Source organism: Carlito syrichta, unplaced genomic scaffold (assembly GCF_000164805.1).
Source record: "Carlito syrichta isolate Samal-C Ts95f unplaced genomic scaffold, Tarsius_syrichta-2.0.1 Scaffold309284, whole genome shotgun sequence".
Lineage (NCBI taxonomy): Eukaryota > Metazoa > Chordata > Mammalia > Primates > Tarsiidae > Carlito > Carlito syrichta.
This window is the reverse complement of record NW_007253380.1, coordinates 205302-232990: the sequence shown is the minus strand read 5'-3', so window position 1 is coordinate 232990 and position 27689 is coordinate 205302. Positions and strand designations below refer to the sequence as shown.

General features: G+C 45.5%; 1 protein-coding gene across 2 annotated transcripts in view; it reads right to left on the bottom strand.

The window, feature by feature from the left end:
* FAM3B (family with sequence similarity 3 member B) overlaps window positions 1-12946 on the bottom strand; it is a 36822-nt gene extending 23876 nt beyond the window's left edge. Inside the window, exons 1-2 of one of the 2 annotated variants that reach the window (XM_021717096.1) lie at window positions 12870-12888; window positions 6386-6529 (exon numbers count right to left, since the gene is read on the bottom strand). In XM_021717096.1, the coding sequence (XP_021572771.1) occupies window positions 6386-6529; window positions 12870-12888 (163 nt within the window). Of the gene's footprint in view, window positions 1-6385; window positions 6530-12869 lie in introns of both variants that reach the window. The other variant, XM_008067085.2, reaches the window with a different exon arrangement.
* Between the last annotated feature and the right edge of the window lie 14743 nt (window positions 12947-27689).

The window sequence follows — 27689 nt, the reverse complement described above, 5'->3', positions numbered from 1 at the left end:
GGAGCTGGCAGTCACATAGCAGCAGCTTCCCTGGAAGCTGGGTTGGGTTGGGAACAGGAGCAGGCCCCGTGCCTGGCTGGGAGTGAGGCTTCCTGTCCGGCTTCCAAGCCAGCAGCCCTGGCAATGAACAAAGTGTGAGTGCTGTTTTGTGTGGACATGTGCAGGTGCATTTTCCAGAGGGAAGCAATTGATTTTTCTCAGATTCTCCAGGGTGTTTGTGGCTCTAGTGACTAAGGGCGATGCAGAGATGGGTATCTGTTTTCTCCCAGGGCCTGAGAATAGGTGGGATACCTAGATGGCTTTTTTTTAAAAAAAGTAGGCTTTCTGAGTCTTCCATCCATTTCCTAGAAGCACAAAATGTTATCGTGTGAATGAAGAAAGAAGATTGTGTTCCTCTCTGGGGGGAAGGTGGGAGTCATGGGTGAGACACACCTTCTGAGAAGTCATCTCTTTCCAGACCCTGCCAGAAGAATCACAACTAGGTCTTTGGTGCTCCTCCTAAAATTCCTTCCCAAAGCAATATACGGAGCATTGCAGCATCAATGTCCCCAGGCAGGAAGGATGGAGGACGTCCTATTCAGTACTGTGTGCTGTTTCTATGTCTCCTGAGAAACAGATTTGTTTGTTCAAGTAAGACTAAAATCCCCAGCAATGACATTGCTCCTCAGGATGCAATCTGCCTCCTGCTGTGAATTTCAGTTTTAGGAATTATTCTCTTGCAGGAAACAAGTCAACCTTATTCCTCGTCCTTACGGATAACTCTTGGCTTATGTTACAACGGCTACTTCATCTAGCTTTGAAAATAGTGCCCCTAACAAGAACCTAATTGTTGAATTCATGGAGCCTTGAGTTTGGACTCTTTCCTGCTGGCATTTACCAGATATGTTGTAGCTACAGGAGACTAAGCCTGGGCAGGGTAGAGAGGAGGGTTTACAACATTCAGATATAAATCACAAAGAACCTTAGATTTAAAAGCAACCTTAGAGACAGTTTAGACAGTTTAGTTTTAGGACGTTCAAATTTGGCTCTGCATGAAGTTTAAAACAAATGAAAGTAAACACAAACAAATTATAACACAAAATAAATACAGGTTCTTGGCCTCCACCCTGGGCTCGCAGAGTTCTGAATTTTCCAGAGTGAGGTCCAGGAACATGTCTTTTAAAAACACGTTCTGATTTGGGAACTATGATCTCATTTTTTTCCCCTCTAAATGAGGAAGATGATTCCAGAGGGTTTAGGGATCCACTCAAAGTCACCAGAGATATTGAGCCACAAAATGCAACCTTGTCAATATAGACCAGGTAAAACAGAAAGGGTGGCTATCCATTTGCACACTGACAGCATTTTGGCCATTTCAAATCACCTCATTATTCTATATGAGATTAAAGTCCAGACCACAAAAATAAAAGACTAAAAGGCATCAATGTGGGTTCATTTCTCTGTTAATCAATGACAACCATGTGCATCTGAGCATAGCGAAAGTGGTGTGGCAGATTGTGCATTTATCTAAGGGACACCAGTGCCAAAAGGCACTGAACTCTCCCCAGGCAGAGGGGACAGGTGGTCATTTAGGACATGATGTGTGTAGCCTTTGACTCCACGGGCCTTAGTGAGAAGAGCATTGTTTCTTATATGCCTGGAGTGGGGGGCATGGCAATGAATGCCATGTTACAGATTTCAGCCGTAATACTGACTTTACCAGGTAGAGCTGGATTTCGGAGAATAAAGCATCACAGGAGAATTCATTTCAGAATTGGAAAGAGCCTCAGATACAGGTATCACCTACAGCAGCAGTCCCCAAGCTTTTTGGCATCAGGAACTGGTTTCATGGAAGACAATTCTTCCACAGAGGAGGAGGAGGTGGCGGGTGGGTGGGGAGAGTTAGGCATTTGAGGCTTTTTTCATAAGGAGCGCACAACTTTGATCCCTCACATGTGCAATTCACTATAGGGTTCATGCTCTTTAGAGAATCTAATGCTGCGCTGATCTGATAGGAGGTGGAGCTCAGGTGGTAATGTGTGTGCTAGGGAGTGGCTGTAAATACAGATGAAGCTTCACTCACCTGTCATTCACCTCCTGTTGGGTGGTCTAGTTCCTGAGGGTTGGGGACCCCTGACCTACAGTGCTCCTTCCTTTGCTGAGGAGGAACAACTCCAGGATGTTAACAGCCAGTTAGTGGCAGAATTAGGACTAAACGTTGGTGTCCTGACTTGAACTGCTGTACTACCTTCACAACAGTCAATTCATTTCATCTCCGCTGAGAGTCAAAGCAGGTGATAAACATAACTTATGCATTTAGTTTAGTTCTGTTTTATAAGACTTTCTAAGAAAATGATGGAATGACCTTAGATTTAAAGTATATGGGAGACAAGTTCAACAGGGTTCTCTTCCTATTAGCTCTCCCGCAGCTTGTAGTATGGGGCTAGGAGCTGTAGGGGAGTGAGGGCGGGGAACATACGTGGCTTCCAAACAAGATCCACTCCTTTCCTCATTCACAAATATTTATTAAACATCAGAATCTATTGTCCTAGATTCTATAGTGAATAGAATAGCTCACATGCAAATAGAAGACACAGAAAGTAAATAAAGTCTAAAAAGATCAGTACAACCTATGATACATGTTATGTACTAAGTAGTCATTAATAGCTCAAAATGGATAAGAAACTCCCTGCAAATCAACTAGAAAAAGAGGAAATGCGATTTGCAGAAGGTGGAGGTGGGGCAAAGGCCTCATCAGGTGACAGTCACAGCCTGCCTCTGAGTAGCCCCTACCCGTTGGCCAACATGGGAGAGCTCAGCATCATTCTGCATGGGCATTCAGCCAACTGCATTGGTGCTCGGGGTCAGGCATACACAGAGGAGGTTCTAGGAAACTTGAGTTCTTCCTCTAAGCTGTTTTTGGTTCCTTTTCTGCCTGACAGAAAGAAACAGCAGCCTGGGGCTCGGCTTGGCAATCCCAAACCCATTAGGAACCTGAGAAATGCATGTTACATGGTGAGCTGCTCCTTGTAGCCTCAGCCTGGCAGCCAGGAAGTTTGGTCCTGAGGTGTGCGTGTGGGTATGGGGATGTGGAGTCCCCCAGAACAGGATGAAGGCTGTTTTGGAAAGGCAGGCTTGACGAGGTCAGATTAAAACTGACACCCTATGGACTGATAGTTCCACTCCTGGGTAGATGAATCCATCAGGAAATTGTATAGGATGCCCTGCAACAGCAGGAGTGAGCTGAAGGCAATCCAGTGTCCTTGCACGAGGGCACAGAGAGGGAAATGAGGAGGAGGAAGTCTGCCTCAGCAGCCATAGAGGAGAGACCTCTGCAGAAAGGCAGCAAGATAGGTCCTCAGGGCCCGGTGCTGAGTGACAAATAAGAAATAGAAAGGTCTGGGAGGCTGAGGCGGAAGGATCGCCGATCCCAGCAGGTCGAGGCTGTGGTGGCCAGAAGCAAGCCACTGCACTCCAGTCTGGGTGACAGAGTGAGACTCCAACTCAAAAATAAATAAATAAATAGAATGGTCACATGTCTTCTGAGAAGTTTCTATTCATATCTTTTGCCCACTTTTAAAAAATAGGGTTGCTTGTTTGTTTCCTTTCAGCATGTTTGTGTTCCTTGTGGATCCTGGATGTTAGGGCTATGTCAGATATATAGTTGGCAAGTATTTTTTCCCATTTGGTGGGCTGTCTCCCCACTCTCTCAATGGTTTCTTTTGCTCTGCAGAAGCCTTTCAGTTTGATGAGGTCCCACTTGTCTATCTTATCTTTTATGGCATTTGCTTGTGGAGAACTGATCAAGAATCAGTTGCCTACTCCAATGTGCCTAAGAAAGTTTCCTAGTTTTCTTCTAGGATTCTTATAGTTTGAGGTTTTACATTTAGGTCTTTGATCCATTTAGAGTTTATTTTTGTGTACGGTGGCAGGCCGGGGTCCTGTTTCAATCTTCTGCATGTGGTCAGCCAGTTTTCCCAACACCGTTTACTGAGTAGGTTCTCCTCTTTCCAGTGGTTGTTGGTGGAGGCTTTGTCAAAGATGAGTTGATTAAGGTTTTGCTTCCAGAATCTCTATCCTTTCCATTGGTCTATACATCAGTTCTTATACCAATACCAGGCTGTTTTGATTACTGTAGCCTTATAGTAGAGTTTAAAGTCTGGGAGTATGATATTTCCCGCTTTGTTTCTTTTGCTAAGGATTGTTTTGGATATATATACATGATGGAATATTATGCAGCCATAAAGAAAAACAAAATTATGGACTTCGCAGTGACTTGGATGGATTTAGAGTCTATAATACTCAGTGAACTATTACAGAAACAAAGATCTGAGTACCACATATTTTCATTCATAAGTGGACCCTGAACACTGGACATAATACTATAAGAAAGGGATTGGCAGTAGCTGGAAACTGCTTGGGGAGGAGGAGGAGCACACTTCATCAATAAGGGTACCAGCTCTCAAACCAAGTGAAGTAGGGACCAAAGGGAGGCCCAATGGCCCGTACAATGACTACATATGTTCCTAAGCCTGAACTGTACCCCATCATCTTTAAAATAAAATTAAAAAAAATAAAATGGGGCCCACAACACACCTAAGCACACACCTGCAAAACACAAGACCCCGTTTTGCAGTTAGAGCTTCAAACAGAAAGCTATCACTAAACATCCAGAGGGTGGGAGGATATCAGAGTGGGCAATGGGATTAAAAGGGCAGAAGTATATAAAATTGAAGTAGATAAAATTGGGGAGGCCTCGCATGGGGCGATGATAACACATCCTGTTAACTCAGCAGTTGGTACCAGAGACTAGGATGTGGGAGGAGACAGGGAGGTGGGAGGAAAGAGCCACAAAAGTGCTCTGAGGAGGCAGGTCCCATTGGCTTAGCCCTGGAGGATGAGAAGGCACCAGATGCTGGCCTCTCTGGGGCAGGAGAGCAAACAGAACTCTGTGCCTTTCCAGGTGAGCACGAAACCTCTCACAAAGCAGATGACCAGAGTGGAGACGCAATCCTCTCAGCAAATAAGAGGACTGAAGACACATCAAGAGAGGCTACCAACTGTACAGGATCTGCACGAGGAAGAGAGGGGGCCATGTCTAGACAATGAGTGTGATTCAGCAGGATGCACTGGTAAACTCAGATTCAACCTGCATAGAAACAACAGGAGGCAACCTCGGGCAGTGTGAACACACAGGAGAGCGCAGACAAATCAAGACAATGTCATGGAGTCTAAGATGAGAATCAAATGTCCTCCACAGCTGTGCTTCAAAAACAAGCAATAAAGAAGTGGAATGAGCAGGACACACATGGCTAGATAAAAGGCTGAAGCCCATGAGAGGCAGGACACAGCAGCCATGGTGTCACAGGTAGGCTCCTGAACTAATGTGGTCTCACTCTCAGGGACCTGGCCAAGCTGGTTAAGTGCTCTGTGCCTCAATTTCCTTGACGTCCTGACTGACGTGCTGGGCTACTGTGGTTAACACAGGCAAAGTACTCAGAACAGTACTTGGAACACCTGAGCTTTCTCCCAAGTGGCTGCTATTGAAAACATACATTTTTCAGGCCAGGGGTTCCCCCAACATCATTGACAGAGCTCCTACATCGGACCAAGGAGTAACAATCTCCAGGGAGTGAAGTAGACTGAGGGTGCCAGAGGCATGGCAACAAATGCCTCCTGTTTGACAAAAAGCTCGATTCTAGAAACCAGAGGTCAATGAGCTCAATGTTAATACCTGGTCAAGTTCTAGAACAGATGGTTGAGGACTCCACAATGAATGAAGAGTGAGCAGGAACCATGTGGTTGGTTCTTTCTAAGAACAAACTACATGGACTAAGGCTTACTCTTCTTCCTTAAAACAAAGTCACTACATGGCGAAACCCCTTCAACAGCTAATCAAGTCATTCACAATCAACAAATACTAATTGAGTGACTTAAATGTTTGGCAGACATTTTGGGCATGAAGCTGTTTCATGCAGGGAAGACAGGGCCCTCTTCTAGTCTGTAGACCAAACCCTGGCCCAATCTATCCATAAGGCTATATTAAATATGAACACTCAATATTTCAAGCAAAGAAGTGAAAGGTCACCCTTCATTGCCCTATCTGTTTTTTTTAGGAAGTCCTTAACATGCCAGTCACCACACAGCTAAGTCATTAAGATCCCAGGATGCCTCCTCCGGGGCTGTTCTTCTCCTGCACAGTTCCTCCTTTGCTGCCAGATCCATCCTTGCCTGTTCTAAGCAACTCTCGGTCTTTTCACCTGGCCTGGCACGCAGACACCGATGTCATCTCCCTCCAAACCACAGACTCAACACAACGTGGTCAGGTGGGGGCAGAACTAAGCCTGTTCCCCCCTCCCCACTCCCTGTAGACAAGCTTCGAAGGCACAGTGAGCCCAGCACTCACCTTTGAGGACAGGCTTCTCCCCAATGTTGCGGATGTTATAGATGGCGCTCGACAGGGGTGCGTCTGGAATGAGCTCTGCGAGCAAGTACCCAGAATACCAGGCACACACGGAGGCGAAGACCAGGAGCACAGCCCTGAAAGCACCTACCGAGAGATGACAAGCTGGGTCTGTGAACTGCTTGGTGCTGGGTGCTACCAGGCGATGCCGCCCGTGCTCTCCCGATGCCCTCCCCAGCCTTTCATCCTGACCCAGATCTGAGGGCACGTGATCCTGGGAAGGCTCCTGGGATGAGGGTGTGGGCAGGGGAGGGTGCAAAGTGGGCAGGGGAGGGAACAGAGTGAGCAGGAGAAGGTGCAGAGCTGCCGTAATGGACTGTGATGATTCCATCAGTCTTGTTGTGCTAGGCATTTAAAGTAGACAGTGGCCGATAAAACAAGCAAGCCAGGGATGTGCTCAAAGGCAAGTTTCTGTATTTGCTACTGGTTTCTGCCTCAAAGCCTCCTCAAATTCTCAAATACTAACATCACTGATTCATTAAGCACTTTTTGAAACAGCACACCCAAGTGAACCTGAAAAAACAAAAGCAGCTCATTCCCTTTGTGAGACAGTCAGTTTTGAGCACGCTCTGTGACCAGACTGAAATCTCCAGAGGGTAGGGCTCCATCTGCTTTGTGTGTGCTATATCACCAGTGCCCAGAACAGTGCCTGGCACCCAGTGGGCATGCAACGATCTTGCTGAATTATGGCCTGATCATGTAAAGGTGGGAGAGGTCCCCAAACTTGTCCTACCATTAGAGACAAGCCTGTGGGACCACCCATATCCCCAATGGCAAAAATCCCTAGAGATTTCTTTGTGGTTGATTGGCAACAATATCTTACCTCTCCTTCATGATACTCCTGAGGAAGAGGCACTGACCTCCTCCTAGGTCACCAGAGGCCTGGGAGATAGCTCCTTGTCTCTTCACAGGCAATCTGCCGGGGTTTTTTAAATTTTACTCCCTAAACATCACACAGATCAGAACTTGGTCAGCAGTTTGCTTACTCAGACTGCTACAGTGCAGAAATGGCAATGACCCTGCATAGAAGGATGGGCCTTGGGGAATTTGTCCAATAGCATTTAACTGTGTGCTAATAGGTGCAGTCCTAAGAAATAAGAGAAGGAAGAGCGGGGACAGAAGGAAGGGAAAGAATAAAAGAAAGAAAGGGAAAGGAATTATTGAACCTGAAGGAGTCATGGGGAACCCCAAACACAGCTGGTCAGTCAGACTTGGGGCTAGCATCTGATGTGAGGGCAGGCCCATGGAGAGCTTTGCTCTTAAAACTGTGGGTCTGACACTTGCTGTGGGGTTAGCATCAGAGTTGAAGGGAATTGCTGGACACCCAGCTGGTGTCAGAGTGCACAGAGAGCCTTTCCCTACTCAGCAGAGATGAGCTTCCTCACTGTGCCTTGGGTCAGCTTCTTTCTGAGTTTGCAGCCCTGGAGGCTGAGGTACAATCCTGACCTCTAACACACCAGCCCATAGCTTCATGCTCAGCCCTGTCCCTGCTGGATGATAAAACCTAAATCTCTGCCAGCCCCGTAATGGTCTCCACCCCTCAACTCTTGGTGTTCGACTCTGGATCTCAGTTTCCCCTTCACTTCCAGCACCTAAAGTTTTCTTTTCTTTCTCAGGAGCAGAACTACCCATGGACCCATACTCAGTACGGTGTGTGCTTATGCTCAGAGAAATAGCACACTGGCAGAGGAAGTCACATGGACACAATGAGACACTTCTGGTTCTCTTTGTTTTTTTGTTTTGTTTTGTTTTTGAGTCAGAGTCTCACACTGTCTTCCAGGTTGGAGTGCAGTGGCATGCTCATGACTCATCACAGCCTCAACTTCCTGGGCTCAGGTGATCCTTCTGCCTTAGCCTCCTGAGTAGCAGGGACTACAGTGCACACCACCATGCCCTGCTAATTTTTCTTTTTTTTTTTTTGTAGAGAAGAAGTCTCACTATGTTGCCTAGGCTAGTTTCAAACTCCTGGGTTCAAGCAATCCTCCCACCTCAGCCTCCCAAAGTGCTGGGATTACAGGCATGAGCTTCTGCATCCAGCTTGTTTTTTGTTTGTTTGTTTGGTTTTTTGAGTTGGAGTCTCACTCTGTCACCCAGACTGGAGTGCAGTGGCTGCTCCCGGCCACCGCAGCCTCGACCTGCTGGGCTCCGGCCATCCTTCCACCTCAGCCTTCCAAGTTGCTGGAACTACAGGTGTGCGCTACCACACCCAGCTAATTTTTGATTTTATTGTAGAGATGAGGTCTCATCAAGTTGCCCGGGTGGGTCTCGAACCCGCGGGCTCAGGCAATCCACTCACCTCAGCCTCCCAAAGTGCTGGGATTACAGGCTGAGCCACTGAGCCCGGCTTGTTTTTTTTTTAAGTGCATATTTCAACATCATTTTTTTTTTCTAATTTCCAAATCATGTGGTCCCAAAGATTGTTAGAATATTATGCAGGGATGACTTCCTCTTGGAAAAAGCCCAAAGCAGTGTGGCTACTACAGTTTCTAGAGTGAAGGAACATCTCCAAGACAGAAAACCAGCCACAGAAAACATAAGACAAGCATGGGATTTGCAGGGCACTGTGCTCAGTCACCGGTGGGTACTGTTCTCTCCTGCTCATTCCCCTGTAGGCAGGTCTCTCTGCCTAAAGGGTACTCTTCTCCTTGCAGTCTGGGTCCTGTGCCTGCAGCATGCTTCCAACCCAGGACCATGCCCACATGCCTAGGACAGTGGGTGGGATGCATGTTGTCCCAGAATATTCTGCTGGATGAACATGGAGTGGATATGTGCTGTGACAGCTACAGAATATGTTCGAGGGCAAGAGCAGTCCCTGGTATCCTGGGCGCCTCAGCTGCAGCTGGACTATCTTACCCAGAGAATGTTCTGAGGATCTTCCAAACGACACATCACATGTGAAATCTGGAGTAATGAGCTGTTGCTTAGCTTGGAGAAGGCTGAAAAGAAACATTATGCTACCTTTCTCATGTATAAAAACAGCTACATGAAGGAAGGGGTAATTGTGTTCTCAGTTGAACAAGGACCAATGGGTGGAAGTGACAGTGAAGAAAATGGAGAAAAAATAAAAAGCCAAGTGTCCTCACAAGGAGAAGTACAGGCTGTGGTCTGATGAGGCAACAAGCTCCCTTTCTGGACATTCAGGGCTCTCAGGAAGACTAAATTTGGGTGAAGGTGCAGCTGATGACCTCCAGGCTGGGGACAGACTGGCTTCTTGTGGCGACATGCAGTTGGCTGGGAGAAGCCAAAACTAGAGCCAGAAACATCTCTGAGGCAGAGGGCAGATCCAGCTGCATGCACTGGGATCAGTCCATCATCTGAAGATGGGGCACATGTGAGCAGGGAGCTAGATCAGCAGCCATTGCTCAGGTCTAGCACAAAGTCATGGGACCCTGAGGCAGGGTCCAGGGTGGGACCAGGGAGCCAGGAGTGACAAGCAAAATCCAGGCATGCAGCACACATTCATTTCCTAGGTAGCAAGGTATCACAGACAGTGTGGCTTCAATACATTTATTTTAGAAATTTGTTTTCTCAAGATTCTGGAGGCTGGAAGTCTGAGATCAAGGCGTCATCAGGGTTGGTTTATCTTTGGCTTGCAGAGGGCACCTTCTTCCTTGGTCCTCACAGGGTTGACCCTCTGTGTGTGTCTGTGTCATCATTGCCTATTCTTACAAGGACATCAGTTACCTTAATGTACTCATTTTAACTTAATCACCTCTTTAAGGTCCTATTTCCAAATACATTCTGAGGTGCTAAGAGTTAGGACTTCAACATATGGACATGGGCTCTAATTCAGCCCCTAACAAGTGTCAGGCAAGCCATGGAATGGCCTGTCTGTGGGCTGGACACCTGCAACAGGAGGTGACACCAGTGTGGGCAGGACATTAGGCAGTCTGTCAAGACAATGGGCAGCAGGGAAGAATCAGCACCTGAGCTGGGACACAAGAGATTTCTTCTTGGGAAAGGTGGGAACCCAGGGACTCCAGTAAGACAATTCCTTGGGACCTGGATGAGCCTGCCCTGTGAGAGGAAATCCAGTCACTTCAGAGGTGGAGGAGGAAGTACAGAGTCCAGGAACCCTTCTGCAATCCTGTAACCAGGATCCAACCTCTTCCTGTAAGGTAATAAAGCCATCGTAGTGCACAAAAATGTCCTGCGATATGCTTGCTGCCCAGCAGACACCATGAGCACAGGAGCAAAGGCCAGAACTTAGCACAGACAGAGAGCCAGCTGACTTTCTCCTAAGAGATCCACCTCTAGGGTGCCTGTGTGTACACGTGTGCATCTGTGCGAGTTCTAACCTGAAGTCCACTCCAGGACTTCCAGGCAGGCCTTGAACATTTTCTTAAAAGCCAGAAAGAAAGCAATTCTAAAACCAATGGATCCAACACCAGGTTACAGGTGGGAGAGCTTAAGACTCTCTGCTTCCCTCCTATCCAGGGGCCACCAGAAAAGGGCCATTCTGGAGCCTACAATACACTTCTGTTGATGGGATTTCCTCCAGCCTCAACGCAGACAGGGAGACTGTCATCACTGGTGCTTTGGCAACACACATTCAGATCACCTCAACCCTGGACCTTTTGCCTGTCAGAGCCAGGAGGGGTGAATGTGGAAGGTTCATACTTCGGGCTCACTGCCTTGTGGATTCCAGGCTCTGCTGGCCTCTTGTCCACTGTCATCACTGTCTTGTCCACTGAGGCCTTTTGGCAGAGGGAATGGAAAGGATTACTCTGAATACCACAGCTGGTATGCCATGTAATCACACCAAAGGTCCACATGCCAATGCCCATTTCGAGGAATTAGGATGCCCGCTATACTACCAAACCCCTTGGGCAAAGGCCTGGCTGGCAGCTTAACTTCATCCATTCAATCTGAATTTCCTTCCTGCCAACCATCTACCTGAAATAAACCCAGTGCTGGAATGAGGTGTCAAGGACAAGCCCCATTCCAAAAATGTCTCCAAATCCTGAGGTTGCAAGATCAAAAGTGAGTGGCTCTGAGTTCCTGCTGGCAACTTCTCTCACAATCACACATGCCCAGATGAATAAACCTGGCATTGTGTCAAAACTTCTTTTTTTTTTTGAGTTGGAGTTTCACTCTGTCACCCAGACTGGAGTGCAGTGGCCGCTCCCGGCCACCGTATCCTCGACCTGCTGGGCTCTGGTGATCCTTCCACCTCAGCCTTTCAAGTAGCTGGAACTACAGGTGCGCACTACCACGCCCGGCTAATTTTTTGATTTATTGTAGAGATGAAACTTCTTATGAGAGTGCCACACAGCTCAAGAGTGAATAGTGAGGCCTATGTGTGAAAAGTTGCAGGTAAGGGAAAGCAGTCTGATAATATCAGCATTGTCCATAAGCAGCCAGAAAATAACATTATAATTACACAACATAGAAATAATGAAAAACATTCTTCAGATAGCTATAAAAAATGTCAGCACCCTAAGGGAGGTGATGCATATAACTCTCCTATAATCTACACAAGTTATCAAAAAGCAGTGTTGCTCATAAATAAACAGCTTTTAAAGAAAATATAAATATTTTACACAATAAGGCAAAAACCTAAAAATTTGACTTTTCTACATTTGGGAATGGCACAGAAAAGACAGCATTTAAAACTTCTCTCTGGAGAGTCACCACACTGAACACCACAGGAAACTGTATCATTTAGTCTAACACCTTCACTGCAGAAAACCTGGGATGCTGAGACCAGGGAAGGGATCTACCAAAGAGAACTTCCATTTTTGAACTTCCAGTATTTGCACAGGCCATGCTTCCATGCTCCAGGAGGGATCCAGATTTGAAAGGGTATGCATGACAGAGCCTGGGCAGAGAACACCAGGACCCAGAATACCCTGCAACAGGCAAGCGACTGAGGACAAAGGCCATTTAAGAATACAGTCTTTGAGAGATGTAATGACTGAAAATAATAATGGGTTTTCCCTTTCCTTTTGTTTCTATTTTTCCAAATCTTCTAGTGTCAACTGGTTTGAAAAATGGGAAAAATAAAAACAGCGTTACCAACCGGCAGCAGGCCAGCCCCTCTCCCTCTCCCTCCCTGAGGCAGGGTCCAGGGTCTCCTGGCAGGCGCCTTGTCCTCAAGGCGGGAACCTGGGGGCGGATAGGAGGTGCTCTGCCTGGGCTCCGCATGCCTACTTTCCAGGTAAAATGTCACTCTCACTGACCCCCACCCACATCCCACGCACCCCGGCTGGGGTGGCTGGAGCAGGCAGGTAGGGGCACCCTGCTGGGGAACCCCAGCACTTTCACCCCTTCTGGATTCGCTTCCTCCCTTCCTGATCACTGGTCTAAGACCGGCCTGGCACCCGCCCCACGCCCTGGCTTAACGTGGCAGGTCCCAGGTCCGGTCCGGGGCGGCTCTCTCCGTCCCGAGTCCCCCCTTTCTCCTCCCGTGCGGGGTCACACTCACCGCCAGCCACAGGGCGCATCTTCGAGTGCCGCTCCCACCTGCCTGGCCTGCGGCCGCTCTTAGCGATAGCGGCCGGCGGAGCCTCCAGGGCGGCGGGCAGGGCCAGGCGGGGCAGCAGAGGGCGCGGCCAGTCGGTGAATGGCAGGTTCGGAGCCCGCAGGTGCGCAGGTCGCCGCGTCTGCGGGGCAGGCAGGTGTGTGGGCGGAGCAGGGCGGACAGGTGTGTAGGCGGAGCAGGGGCGGCCTCAGAAGCTCTTCGGTTGCTCTCGGAGTGAAAGGCACTCCCTGTCGGGCTGACCCTGGGCTAGGGCTGGTATGACAGGTGAAGCCCAGCGAGGTTGGCTCAGAAGGGAGGACACTACCCACCTCATCTCCTCGCCTATTTAATACCTCACAAGAGGAAATGACACAGCTCAACCTTTGTATCGTCAAAGTAGGGTCCAAGTTCACAGAGTCAACGTCCACTGTCCCCAGGCCACAGTTCTACTGTTCTTTGCTTTGTCCAGAACAGTCACTCTGTCCCCTTCTTGTCTGCCCGTTCACCCCGTTCAGCAAGGTGGCCCATGTCTCACTTTCTCCTTTACTGCTGGAATAATTAACTCTAGGAAAATGAGGAAACAACAATGCCCTAGGCCCTTGGTCAGGATACAGGCCTGCACACACACCTGTACCTCCCTCACTGACCCCCACAGGCCTCTGGTCACCCCAAACTCTCCAGCCACCTCTCAACTCACAGGAGGCTGGCTGGTATGATGTGCTTCTGTGACATGTGGACATTGAGTAATCGCCATGCAGATATGGTACAGTTCAATGTAGACATCACACACACACACACACACATGCACACACACACACACACACACAGACACACAGACACACACACATACACACACACACACACAATGAGACCTAGAGTGGTATTTTGCTGACTTGTAACTTATCCACTGATGCCTTAATCTGCCTTCACTTTCACAAACTGAATTGTGCATGCTTGTATTTTATTTTTAAATGTTAAGGTCACTGGACTTCAGGTTTTCTTTTGTATCCTCTCACAAGGCTTTGTATTCAATAACCATTCAATTTATACCATAGACCAAGACAGGAGGATTGCTTGAGTCCAGGAGTTTGAGACCAGCCTAGGCAACATAGTGAGACCTCATCTCTACAAAAAAATTATTTTAAAAACTAGTGGTGTAGTGGTGCACACCTGTAGCTCCAGCTACAAGGGAGGTTGAAGTAGAAGAATTGCCTGAGCCCAGGTGATCCAGGCTGCGGTGAGCTATGATTGTGCCACTGAACTCCAGCCTAGGCAACAGAGTGAGCTGCTGATGCAAAAAAAGAAAGTAAAACTTTATATCACAGACTAGCAGGTCTCAAAATGTGGTCCAGGGACTCCAGAACGTATGAGATCCTTCAGGAAGTTTGTGAGGTCAAAACTGAATATGGCCGGGCTCGGTGGCTCAGCCTGTAATCCTGTGCCTTTGGGTGGCTGAGGTGAGTGGATTGCCTGAGCCCGCGGGTTCGAGACCCGCCTGGGCAGCGAGACCTCATCTCTACAATAAATCAAAAAATCAGCCGGGCGTGGTAGCGTGCGCCTGTAATTCCGGCTACTCGGAAGGCTGAGGCAGAAGGATCGCCAGAGCCCAGCAGGTCGAGGCCGCGGTGGCCGGGAGCGGCCACTGCACTCCAGTCTGGGCGACAGCGTGAGACTCCAACTCAAAAAAAAAAAACTGAATATGAAGACATTAGTTGTTCTTTTTGCTCTCATCCACTCAGGATTCTACAGTGCTTTCCACTGTATATTGGTAAGGTCTGCATGACTCAAAGGACCAGCGTTCTTCAAATGACGAATGTATTATAGTATAAAACCATGCAAGGGAAAACAATCCATTCTATGTGCCAAATAGAACAATGAATTTTAACATAACAGACTAAGCTACCACTTGTCAAGCTTGGGTATAGTATCAAATAAGAATATCCGCAATTGTCTGAAAAGACTATTAAGATACTCCTCACTGCCCCAACTACATAACTACGTGAGGCCAGATTTCCTCCGTACCTATGCTTAAAATACATTGCAGCAGGCTAAAGTATGAAAAGGAGCCTGGAGAATCCAGTTGTCTTTTGCTAAGGATGTTAACGAGATTTGCAAAAATGTAAAACAATGCTATACTTCTCACTAGACATTTTGTTTTGAAAGATAAAATGCCTTTCATAAAAATATTTATGTTAACATTCAATGGTCATATTGGTGCTATTTTTCAATGAATTAATAAATATTTTAAAACTTCTCAATTTTAACTTCTCATGCAGTAAACATCGAAACATGTAACTCTCACAAGCTAAAGCTGTTTGGGGTCCTCCATCATATTTAAGTGTATAAAGGGGTCCTGAGATTTAAAAAGTTTAGGAACCACTGCTTCAGGTTGCCTGACTGAAATACTGAGCAGACCCTTTAGAAACTAAAGGGACAAATAACCCAGATTTGGAGTCTGACCTGGTATCAATCAAGGTCCCACACCACACTAACAGATTTGGAGCAACTTATTTAATACTCTTGAACACCAGTTCTTTTAAAATCTGTGAACTGGGAAGAGCAGTAACCTTTTCAGAATTGTAGAGATTCAACAGGACTATGCATGGAACATACTAGTAGAGACACAGCCCACAGCTAGTAGTCTCTCACAGATGCTGTTATTTATAGAAGTCTCACATCATCCCATAAGGCTTTGAGGGAGCCAGGTCTGTCTGGGCTGAAGCGGGTAAAGGCACACAGAATCATGGCCAGCTGAAATGCAATTGCAATGAAAGCAAGAGGCTTTCCATATCCCAGCATGCACCCTGGGAACACCATAGGATGGCAGAGGGCTGTCTCTACTGAGCTCTTCCAACCCAGGGGAGGGGCATGCTCGTCTCTGAAGGGGCAAGAAGCCCAGACAGAGCAGCTCGGTGGAATACCAGGCCCTGATTCAATTCAATTCAACCAGTGCAATGCTCACAAAGCCTGGTGCAAACCCCAGAGATGCATCAGTGAGCAACACTGATAAAGACAAAGGATGGTGTGGCTCATAATCTGGTACCAACTTCCAGAAAGTGAGGCAGCAGTCACAGGGTCCCTAAGGAGGACCGGCCTGAGGATGGGAGCATTTCAAGTGGGAACCCTCAGCAGCACAGAGAGGCAGAGGACAGGCAGTGACGTTACAGGCGCTGGTGCACGGGGTCATGAGATGCCACAAAGATGCACTGGCAGTGCTGGAGGCCAGATCCAGGGTGAGACTCCCTCCGTAACATAGCCATGGAGAGCCGGGGCAGTGACCAGCAGGACAGGGGAGAGAGTACAGGCTTCCCCTGGAGCAAGAAGAAAGAGGGGAGAGGAAGAAGTGGAGGCTGGGGAAGGCAGCCTTTGGGAGAAATCTTCCTGCCTTCTTCCTAAATCATAGCTCTGCCAGCAGCTTCCTTGTAACAGCAGATTGGGAGAAACCCAGGGGCCATGAACTGGCAGAAGGCACAGACTTAGCCTAGAAAACTCTGAGTTTGAATAAAGGGCTAGAAGTAAGCAAAGGTGAACAGAGAGCTTAAATGGATAAGCAATTTGGCCTTTCTTTCACCTAAAAGTGGGACAGCTGCCATCCTGGGCCACTCCCCTTTGTTCTGGAGAGCAACCTGGCTGTCCCATGCCTGACAGTGCCTAGCATTTGGACACAGCCATTGCCCTCAGGAAGGACAGGTGGCCCAGGGTCCAGAGAGGTATGTCTAAGCTTCTAAACTGGTCTTGTTGGTTCTGCTTGTCTAGCTGCTACTTGCAGACCCCCTGTGAGTCCTCTGCCAGTGCCAGATGTGTCTGTGCAAAAATCCATGTTGACCTTAGTTTTCACTTGAAAAGGTATTGACATTAACTGCAGAAACCAAGAACTGATCATACTGTCATAAATCCACCTTGAAACATACACTCCAGTTTTGGGGTGACTGACTCCTGCCATTGTGACTGGGGATGTTTATATATTACAGTTCTAAATATTTCTTACAGGTTTCTCACATCCTTGCAATGCCTGTGGCCAGCATGGGTTACAGAAAGAAGCTGAAGCGGAAGCCAAGTTTGTCATGGGAGAGCCCCTGCTGCATGAGGAACTCACTGTGAGAAGGGAGGGCACCCACTGGTGTGAACTTGAAAGACGAAAGTGAGACAGCAGCTCCAAGGAGAGGCTGAGACAATTGTCCATTTGTTGGAAATGGAGGCTCCATTTGGAGACTGGAAAAGAGGTTTTGGGTAAAAGTGGAATATAAATCAGTACTACAGTTTAGGATTATGCTCATGTTCCCTTGAGCATGTGGGGAACCCTGGTCACCCCCTCTTTTGCCAGCTAGATGACTTAAGTGCACAGAGTCTGTAGGCAGCCCAAGGTCACTCAGCTAGAACCTGGGTCTCCTAAGTTGAAACACTGCATCAGAGAGTCCTAGGTCCCAATAAGGCACTCCACATCTCCTCCTGCAAAGACGAATCCTGGGAGGTCATCAGGTCCTCAAGGGCAAGGGAATGTCCACATGCTTCCTCTGGCCTCCCAGATCTGTGTAATTCTACCAGCATGTCTCTTCCGCCTTATTCTGGCCATCCTCTGGGGACCTGATGACTAGGTGCCCATTCATTTGCACCTGGCCTGAAATGCAAGATGTGTGAAAACCAAAACCAAACAAACAAAAGACAGTGCCCAAACTCACACCCTTGACTGCTGCGTGTCACTCTTTATAAAGCAATTTTGTTGACAGCAGCTCCTGTCATTTGGAGGAAGAACATGGAAGTGGGAAGAGCCCATCTGGATGGCCTAGAATGGGCTACTTAACATCTCTGAGCCTGGCTTCTTCATCTGTACACCAAGGATAACCACACCCAACACATAGGGAGGTTATCCAGACTGAGTGAGAAAATAGAGAAAGCATCCAGGACACTGCTGGATGCAAGTGAGGCATCCTGCAAACGGTCACTATTACCATTAACTTACTGGATTATTTTTTCTCTCACTGTCATAAGCAATCAAGAGAAAAACAAGCCAAACTTCAGTGTTGAATTAGAAAAAGTTCCATAAATGACAATGAGCAAAAACCCTATATGACACTTGTCCTGAAATACAGGCACACCTTGCTTTATTGTGTGTCACTTTATTGCACTTCTCAGATGCTGTGTTTTTTACAAATTGGAGGTTTCTGGCAGCTTTGAGATGAGCAAGTCAATCTGTACCATTTTTCCATGTACTCACTTCCTCTCTCTGTGTCATGTTTTGGTAATTGTCACAATATTACAAACTTTTTCATTATTATTAAGTCTATTATGGTGATCTATGATCAATGATCTTTGATGTGACCGTAGTAATTGTTTTCAGGTTCCATGAACTACACCCACAGAAGACAGTGAACTTAATCTATAAATGAGTGTTCTGACTGCTCCAGTGGCCAGTCATTCCCTTGTCTCTCACCCTCTCCTAGGGGCTGCCTATTCCTTGAGACACATCAATACCGAAATTAGGTCAATTAATAACTCTACAATGGCCTCTAAGGGTTCAAGTGAAAGAAAGAGAAGCACATATCTCAATATAAATCAAAAGCCAGAAATGATTAAGCCTGGTGAGGAAGTCACGTGGAAAACCAAGATAAACCGAAAGCTAAGTCTCTTGAGCAAACAGTTAGCAAAATTGTAAATGAAAAGGAAAAGTTATTGAAGGAAATGAAATGTGCTGTTCCAGTAAACACACAAATGATAAGAAAGTGAAACAGTTTTATTGCTGATATAGAGAAAGTTCTAGTGGTCTGGGTAGAAGACAAGCCAGCTGTAATATTCCTTTAAGTCAAACCTAATCCAGAGGAGGCCCTAAATCTCTTCGATTCCATGAAGGCGGAGAGAGGTAAGGAAGCTACAGAAGAAAAGTGGGAAGCCAGCAGAGATTGGTTCATAAGCTTTAAGGAAGAAGCCGTCTCCAAACATAAAAGTGTAAGGTGAAGCTGCAAGTGCTGATGGAGAATCTGTAACAAATACTCTAGAAGATCTAGCTAAGATCATTGATGAAGATGGCTACACTAAACAAACAATGGATTTTCAGTGTAAATGAAACAGCCTTCTATGGGAAAAAAAACGTCATCTAGGACTTTCATAGCTATAGCAGAGACATCAGTGCCTGGCTACTAACCTTCCAAGTTCAGGCTGATTCTCTTCTTAGAGGCTAACGTGGCTGGTGACTTTAAGTTGAAGTCAATGCTCATTCACCATTCCAAAAGTTCTAGGGCCCCTAAGATTTATGCTAAATTTACTCTGCCTGTGCTCTAGAAATGGAACAGCAAAGCCTGGATGATAGTACATCTGTTTATAGTATGTTTTAATGAATATTGCAAGCCCACAGTGGAGACCTACTGCTAAAAAGAAAATTATTCCTTTCAAAATATTACTTCTCATTGACAATGCACCTGGTCACCCAAGAGCTCTGATGGAGAAGTATAAAGTGATCCATGTTTTCTCAAGCCTGCTAAGATAACATCCATCCTGTTGTCTATGGATCAAGGAGTAATTTTGACTTTCAAGTCTTATAATTTAAGAAACACATTTTATAAAGCTATAGCTGTCATAGATAGTGATTCTCCTGGTGGATCTGGGCATAAAAAGTTGAAAACTTTCTGGAAAGAATTCATCATTCTAGATGCCATCAAAAACATTCATGATTCATAGGAAGAGGTCAAAATATCAACATTAATAGAAATCTGGAAACATGGATCTAACCCTCATGATTGAGTTTGAGAGGTTCAAGACTTCAGTGAAGAAAGTACCTGCAGATGTGCTGGAAACAGCAAGAGAACTAGAATTAGAAATGAAGTATAAAGATGTGACTGAATTGCTGCAACCTCATGAGAAAACTTGAACAGATGAGAAGCTGCTTCTTATGGATGATCAAAGTAGTGATTTCTTGAGATGGAGTGAAGATGCTGTGAATACTGTTGAAATGACAACAAATGATTTAGAATATTACATAAACTTAGTTGATAAAGCAGTGTTTGAGAGAACTGGTTCCATTTTTGAAAAAAGTTCTACTGTGGGTCAAATGCTATCAAACAGTATCACATGCCACAGAGAAATCTTTTGTCTGTAAAGGAAAAGTCAATAGACAAGGACACTTCATTGTTATCTTAGTTTAAGAAATTGTCACAGTCACCCCAACCTTCAGCCATCACCACCCTGATCGGTCAGCAGCCATCAATATCAAGGCAGGACCATCTACCAGTAAAAAATATTGACTTGCTAAAGGCTCGGGTAAATGTTAGTGTATTTCAGCAATGCAGTATTTTTAAATTAAGGTAGGCACATTGCTTTTATAGACATACTATTATACTATAGTATAGTGTAAACACTGCTTTTATATGCACTGGGAAACCAAAAGAATTGTGTGACTCTCTTTATTGGGATATTTGCTTTATTGCAGTGGTCTGGAACCCAACCTGCAATACCTCTGAGCATGCCTGTATTTCAAGGAAAACAGATCTTTCTTAAAGGTAAAATCCTCTAGAAAGAAGACAAAACAAAACCACCTCAGCAGTATATGTATGGAAGAGTCCAAAACTGCTAAATGGAAGTAAACAGAACATATTTCTGAAATCCAGGTGACGCATACGTGGGGCAGCGTTGAGGTGTACTGGTAGTTTCTTTTGGTTTGGGGCTGCTTTTACCCTCTGCTACTCCCCAGATCCTTTCTCATCAAACCAAGGGCACATTGCCAAACCTGGCATGGAACCCACACCAACCCCATTTTTTCTGTCTCCCTGTAAAGTAGTTGAAAAATGCTCTCTCAGCCTGCCTGGGTGTGGCCCCAGGAGATCTCAAGCTTGGAAACTCATTATTTTGGAAACATTTCCTTTGGAATTGTCGGAGAAATTAAAATATAAATGGTGAAAGAAAAGAGGAAAAGCGTTGTGGCTGAGACAGCCATACAGTGGGTCCCTTCAGCAGTAACCTGGAGGCACTGGAGTCCCACCCCCTACACAACCCCTCCCTGAACTGCCTGCCCTGTTGTTCCGATTCTCTCCTTCTGAGGTCTCCAAGTAATTCTCCCTCTTCATTCCTCCAGTCCCTGCCTGAACTGGTCGACCTTAAGAGCACCAAAACGGTCTCCCTACCGACTGTCACTTCTCCTTTCCAGATGTCTTCCACTTGCCCCCAGGGAACCATTCTACTGGGCTCAGATGAAAACTCTGAGCCAGGCTCGGTGGCTCAGCCTGTAATCCCGCGCCTTTGGGAGGCTGAGGTGAGTGGATTGCCTGAGCCCGCGGGTTCGAGGTCTGCCTGGGCAGCGAGACCTCATCTCTACAATAAGTCAAAAAATCAGCGGGCGTGGTAGCGCGCGCCTGTAATTCCGGCTACTTGGAAGGCTGAGGCGGAAGGATCGCCGGAGCCCTGCAGGTCAAGGCTGCGGTGGCCGGTAGCGGCCACTGCACTCCAGTCTGGGTGACAGAGTGAGACTCCAACTCAAAAAAAAAAAAACAACTCTGATCCCTCAGGCGTACCTTCCTCAGGTTCGGTTCTGAAATCTTCTGCTGAAAACGACATCCCTGGTCGCCTATGTGGGGTGGGGGGTCCTCAGTGCCCTGCCTACTGCCGGCGCAGGTCAGGGCAAGCAGGAGGTCCTGGCCAAGGCCTGGGATCCATGCCCTGGCGCCCCTCCTGGCCCCATCTGGGGATGGGTGCAGAGAGAGGAGGCTCAGGCCTCCCAAGGGTTAAGAATTAAAAGGGGGGTGGGAGGAGGTGTGTGACCACCACTCGCGCACCCCCGACGTGAGGCACACTGTCCAAGAAAACCAGTCCTGCTGGCGACCCTCAGGACCTTGGGACCCCCTCTAACCGCCAGGGGTCCCACCTGCAGGCGTTCCCCTTCCGCTGACCCGACCCTCACTGGACGCCGTGACCCTCCCGGTAGTGTCATCTCACCAAGTCGCTGGCTCTTGCCTCCACGTCCCCGGCGAAGCAGACGCAGCCGTGGACCCGCCATCCCCGCTCAGTCCCACGGGCGCCCCCGCACGGTCACACACCAGGCACCAGCTGAGGAAGGGCGGGCGGCACGTGGAGTCCACGCTGATGTTGCAACCGGGTAGACCAAGGGCAAGAGGGCGTGGTCTGCACAGCTTCTCCAGCCTCCAGAGCTTGGTGTGGCTGTTGGGTCCATCACCCTTTCTTGCTGCCCACTCCCCACATGTCCCACGTGTCCCGTTGCATCTGTCTCCACTTTCTTGTCGTGCTCCTCCCCCTACATGTGGGTTGCGCCATCCCCAACTTTCTTGTCGCGGCCCTCCCCCTACATGTCTCCTTGGGCCTATCCCCAGTTTTCCTGTCATGCCCTCCCCTCACGTCCCCTTTGGGCCCATCTCCCTTTTCCTGCGGCATCTTTTTTTTTTTAATACACTGCTTACTGACAATGCATCTGGTCACCTAAGAGCTCTGATGGAAAAGTATAACGTGCTCCATGTTGTTTTCATGCCTACTAAGACAACATTCATTCTACAGCCCATGGATCAAAAAATAATTTCAACTTTCAAGTCGTGTGATCTGAGAAATGTATTTCATAAGGCTATAACTTTCATGGATAGTGATTCCCCTGATGGATCTGGGCAAAGGTAGTTGAAAATATTTTGGAAAGAATTCACCATTCTAGATTAAGTGATAGGAACATTCATGATTCATGGGAGGAGGTCAAAATATTAACATTAATGGGAGTCTGGAAGAAGTGGATTCCATCCCTCATGGATGACTTTGAAGGGTGCAAGACTTCGGTGGGTAAATAACCATAGATGTGATGGAAGTAGCAAGAGAAGTAGAAGTGGGGCCTGAAGATGTTACTGAATTTCTGCAATCTCATAAGAAAATTTGAATGGATGAGAAATTGCTTCTTATGGATGAGCAAAGAAAGTGATTTCTTGACATGGAATCTACTCCTGCTAGAGATGCTGTGAGTATTGCTGAAATGACAACAAAGAGTTTAGAATATTACATAAATTTAGTTGATAGAGTGGCAGCAGGGTTTGAGAGGATTGGTTCTCTTTTTGAAGGAAATTCTGCTGTGGGTCAAACGGTATCAAATAGCATGATTTGCTACGGAGAAATCTTTTGCGAAAGGAAAAAATAGATGTGGCAAATTCATTGTTGTTTTACTTTAAGAAATTACTACAGCCACCCTAATCTTCATCCACCACCAGGTGCCTGATGAATCAGCAGCCATTATCATCCAGGCAAAACCCACTTTGGATTGTTGGTATTTTTTAGCACTAAAGTGTTTTTTAATTAAGGTGTGCACATTACTTTTTTAGTCATAATGCATAATGCTATTACACATTTACTAGACTACAGTATAGTGTAAACATAACTTTTATATGCACCAGGAAACCAAAACTTTCATGTGACTCGTTTTATTGGGATATTTGCTTTATTGGAGTAGTCTGGAACTGAACCTACAATATCTCCCAGGAGTTCCTGTATGTGTTGAATAAATGGCCGCTAAGATCAGAAGTGGTGAAACATCGACTTCCCTTAGATCAGCTCCCTTGGGGAAATTTTTTCTTCATTGCAGTGATATTCCAAACTGAGAGCTCTTGACCTTCAGGCTCTGGAAGAAGCCCTTATAGACAGTCCACTAGCCATTTCTTTGTTTTGCAGTGAGTAAATGAACTCTCAGGTGAAATGACTTGTGGTAATGGCTACTCAAGTGGATGTTTCCACACCTATGTGTTATATAAAGCTGCTGCCTCTCAGAAAGCCTGACCTTCAAGGACGTCAAACTGGACTCATTGAGAGTAATAATAAACTAATATTTTTTGAACATTTGCCACACACAATGGTCTTGGCTTCTACTAATCATTGTAATTGGAGTTCAGACCACAAGAATCAGGAAGAGAGGTTGAAGCCACACCTCCACTTATCCTAGCCATCAGCATTGACAGATATGTGAGTTTTTAAACATCACAGGATTTGCCTGGAGAAATGCAGTTTTCTGAGAGAATAAAAACACTACACACATTATTTTCTCATAGTTTGTTCTGGGTATCATTGTTCAGAACAAAAGACTGAACATTTAATTAGGAACATAAACAAAAACTTCTTGTTGCACGGACTTACAACAATCATGCCTGTGGGCTTGGCTTATTTTGCTCTTACAATGGAAATGATCTGGAGTCCCACTATTGTCTGTCCATATTGCCACAACCCCTAGAGAAGGGCACGGCAAGTGTTCGAGCGGGCCTACACGTACCCACATTCCTGAGAGTTAACAAAGAAGAGCATTTCACCTTATTGCCTATGCACGCTTCAGTAAATAACTTCAAAGAATCCTTAACTTCCCTGCAGACTGTGCCCAATTAACTGAAAGATCTAAATTCCCATTTGCTTCCTTTTCTCAGTAGTCATAGGTTTGAATAATAAAATATCACTGTAATAGTAAGTCTTGTGATTTGTATAACCTTTGCATACTAATAACAACATATAGTAATGAATAATGTCTTAGGCCTTATTAACTCCCTTTACTCTATGGCAAGCTTGATGAACAGTTCTGCCTGGTGTTACTCATAAGAAGTTGTGAGATACCTCTGATAACTGGTGCCAGGAAATGTAGACCATAAATGTCATTACTGACAAAATGTGACTGTAACTAAAGTTCTATACAATGCTCTGCTAGTCATGTAGTCAGTGTATAAGTACCAACAACCCTGAACTTACAAAAGTGAACTGTAAAGCCTGATGGATGAGCAGACCTATTTCAGAAAGGCCAGGAGTCAGCTTCTGCTCTCTGGATTCGAATTCAAAAACAAACCTCTTTCTACCAGTTTCCTGCATCTCAATTTATTGGTGTCAAGGGAGAGCAGTTGAGCATTACTGGGACTGCAATAGAAACTCCCTACTTAAAGGAAGCCAAAAGCTGACTTTTCCTTAGCAAGCCAACCAAGGATCAGCACAGGGGTATTTTACACACACACACACACACACACACACACACACACACACACACACACACACACACCCCTACACCTTTTTTAAAGAGGACAAAAACATTTTAAAAATCTACTAAAAAGGTCTGCCTTTCTTCTAAAGAGAGAAAAAAAAGAAGTTTTCACTTTTGCATTGACTCAAATTTGCCTTTTCATTGCCTGTCCCCCTCCTCCGATATCATACTTTGGCAGATAAATGAATGAACTTTACTTTTGACTTGTTACTTTGGGGACTCTTCTATAGCCACAGCATCTCAGAGAGGGTGGAATTCTTGTGTGCATTTTATAGATGAAGCAGCTGAAGATCTGAGAAGTGTATGAATTATTTAAAGCCAGCTAGTAGGACTCAGATTGAGAGCAGCATGATGAGCCCCTCCTTTGTGCTTCCTCTGGAGCATTTATCACACTGTATTAAAATTATCTGTTCCCATTGTCTCCTCCCCTGCCAGAGTCCGAAGTTACGTGTGGGCAAGAATTCTCTAAGACTTCCTTTTCCAGCTCCTAAAAAGATGCTTGGCAAATGATAATTCTCTCTCAAGTTAAATCTAAACTGGGACTATATCAACATTCTTCACAGACAAAAATAAAGGGACTGTGCGTTAATTAATCAATTACACTAATGCTAGGCCAAAATACTACTAAAAAACCCAAACATAAACTTCTTAATTAACAATCTCTAAAAATTTTTCTCCTAAAAACAACAGAGGGGGGAAGAAACAAATTCAATTACACTGTCTTTGTTACAAAAAGCAAGGTTTTTTTACTTTTCAAAATCTTTGGACTATCACTTGATAAATAAATGACTTACAATATTATAATCTTATATCATAATATTATACTTTTAATACCTTTAATACCTAAATTCTTCAAGTTCTTATTTCAGTCTCTCTAGGGTGTGGGATAAGTATGGTTTTTGACAAGCTTTCTCCTAAACTGCCTACAGACCAGGTAATATTTCCCTATCAGAGGGTCAATACTTCCCACTCCTCTCATCAAAAACAAAAAAATGTCATTCTCCCATCTCTATAAAATAAAGATTACCTGGGCTTCGCCCTCTAAAATAAAAACCATTATAAAAATATATCAAACCCACTATAAAAACAAAAGGGACAATTTTCTTTTGCCAATGTTTACCTGTTTTAAATTATTTTGTTTATTATTACTTCCTACAATTTAAACTACAACCTAACTACATGTCTCTAATGTTTTCAACTTTTTCTTCTTCAGACTTTGTCAAAGTCACTGTATTTCCTTGTTATAACTGTCTGTCAATTCTTATCACAACCCAAAAAAACCTGACAGCAAGCTGCAGAGACATCTATCTATGGGCTCAGAAATTCACTGGTACAACAATAAAAACGACCTGGACTCCTATAATGGGTGTCAAGCCCACTGGGGTAACTATTTATAAATACATTTTATCAGGTATCAAAGTCTCAATATGTCATAACAGTGGCTATAACAGCCTTTCTTATAATAAAGAATTCTAATAATATATACTTGTACACAGTGCTTTGTATACAAATACTGAAAATACTTAACTCCATGGGCTCCTGTCCTCTCATCCCCTCCTCTTGCTCTAGACAGGTGAAGACAACTCTACATCCCCATCCAGCAAAAAAAAAGTTACAAAAGTCTAACCTCCATCCCTAATCCTAAGCGACAAAAAAAGTGTGTATATATCTATATCTATATCTATCTATCTATCTATCTATCTATCTATCTTTTTTTTTTTTTTTTTTTTTTTTTTTTTTTTTGAGTTGGAGTCTCACTCTGTCACCCAGACTGAAGTGCAGTGGCACGCTCCCGGCCACCACAGCCTCGACTTGCTGGGCTCTGACAATCCTTCTGCCTCAGCCTTCCAAGTAGCAAAAGGTTAAAAAAAAAAACTTTTAAAATACAAAAGTCATTTAAACTTAAAAGTCAGCATTTTTCCTTGCCACCTCTTCACTGTTCTTAAATCTAATAACTGTTGCTGATACTAAAAAAAAAAATCACAACCATCTTCATTGAACCCCCTTACAAACAAAAGACACGCACAAAGGACTACACATTCCTGGAGATGCCTCTGCCAGACCTAGATAAAAAATAAACTCTATTAAAACCTTTGAACGTCCAAAAATATATCTGTTCTCTTAGTTTCTAAATGACTTCTTTCTTTCATGTCTTTGTATTAATTTTAGATTTAATGTTTAATCAAGCATTGTAAACCAAAACTCTTGAAATAAAAAAAAACTGCCGGGCTCGGTGACTCAGCCTGTAATCCTGCGCCTTTGGGAGGCTGAGGTGAGTGGATTGCCCGAGCCCGCGGGTTCAAGACCCGCCTGGGCAGCGAGACCTCATCTCTACAGTAAATCAAAAAATTAGCCAGGCGTGGTAGCGTGCGCCTGTAATTCCGGCTACTCGGAAGGCTGAGGCGGAAGGATCGCCGGAGCCCAGCAGGTCGAGGCTGCGGTGGCCAGAAGCGGCCACTGCACTCCAGTCTGGGCGACAGAGTGAGACTCCAACTCAAAAAATAAAATAAAATAAAATAAACAAAAACTATAACCAACTAAAAAATATGCAGCCCAAATTATTCAAGACATTTTTTTTTCTGACCTTGATATATCATTATCAGTTTACTGCGGCCAGCCTCCCGGCCACCACTTGGAATCATGAGATACCAGTGACTGGTGATATCAAGACACAAAACTTATGTGACTTCTGTTATCTACATCAAAAAATAAAACTCTGGACATTTTTCCCAGCCTGAACTCCCCTTCAAGAGCCTTAAATATACTCAGCTCCCCAGCCTTCGAGGCCATACTTGCTTCTGAGTATA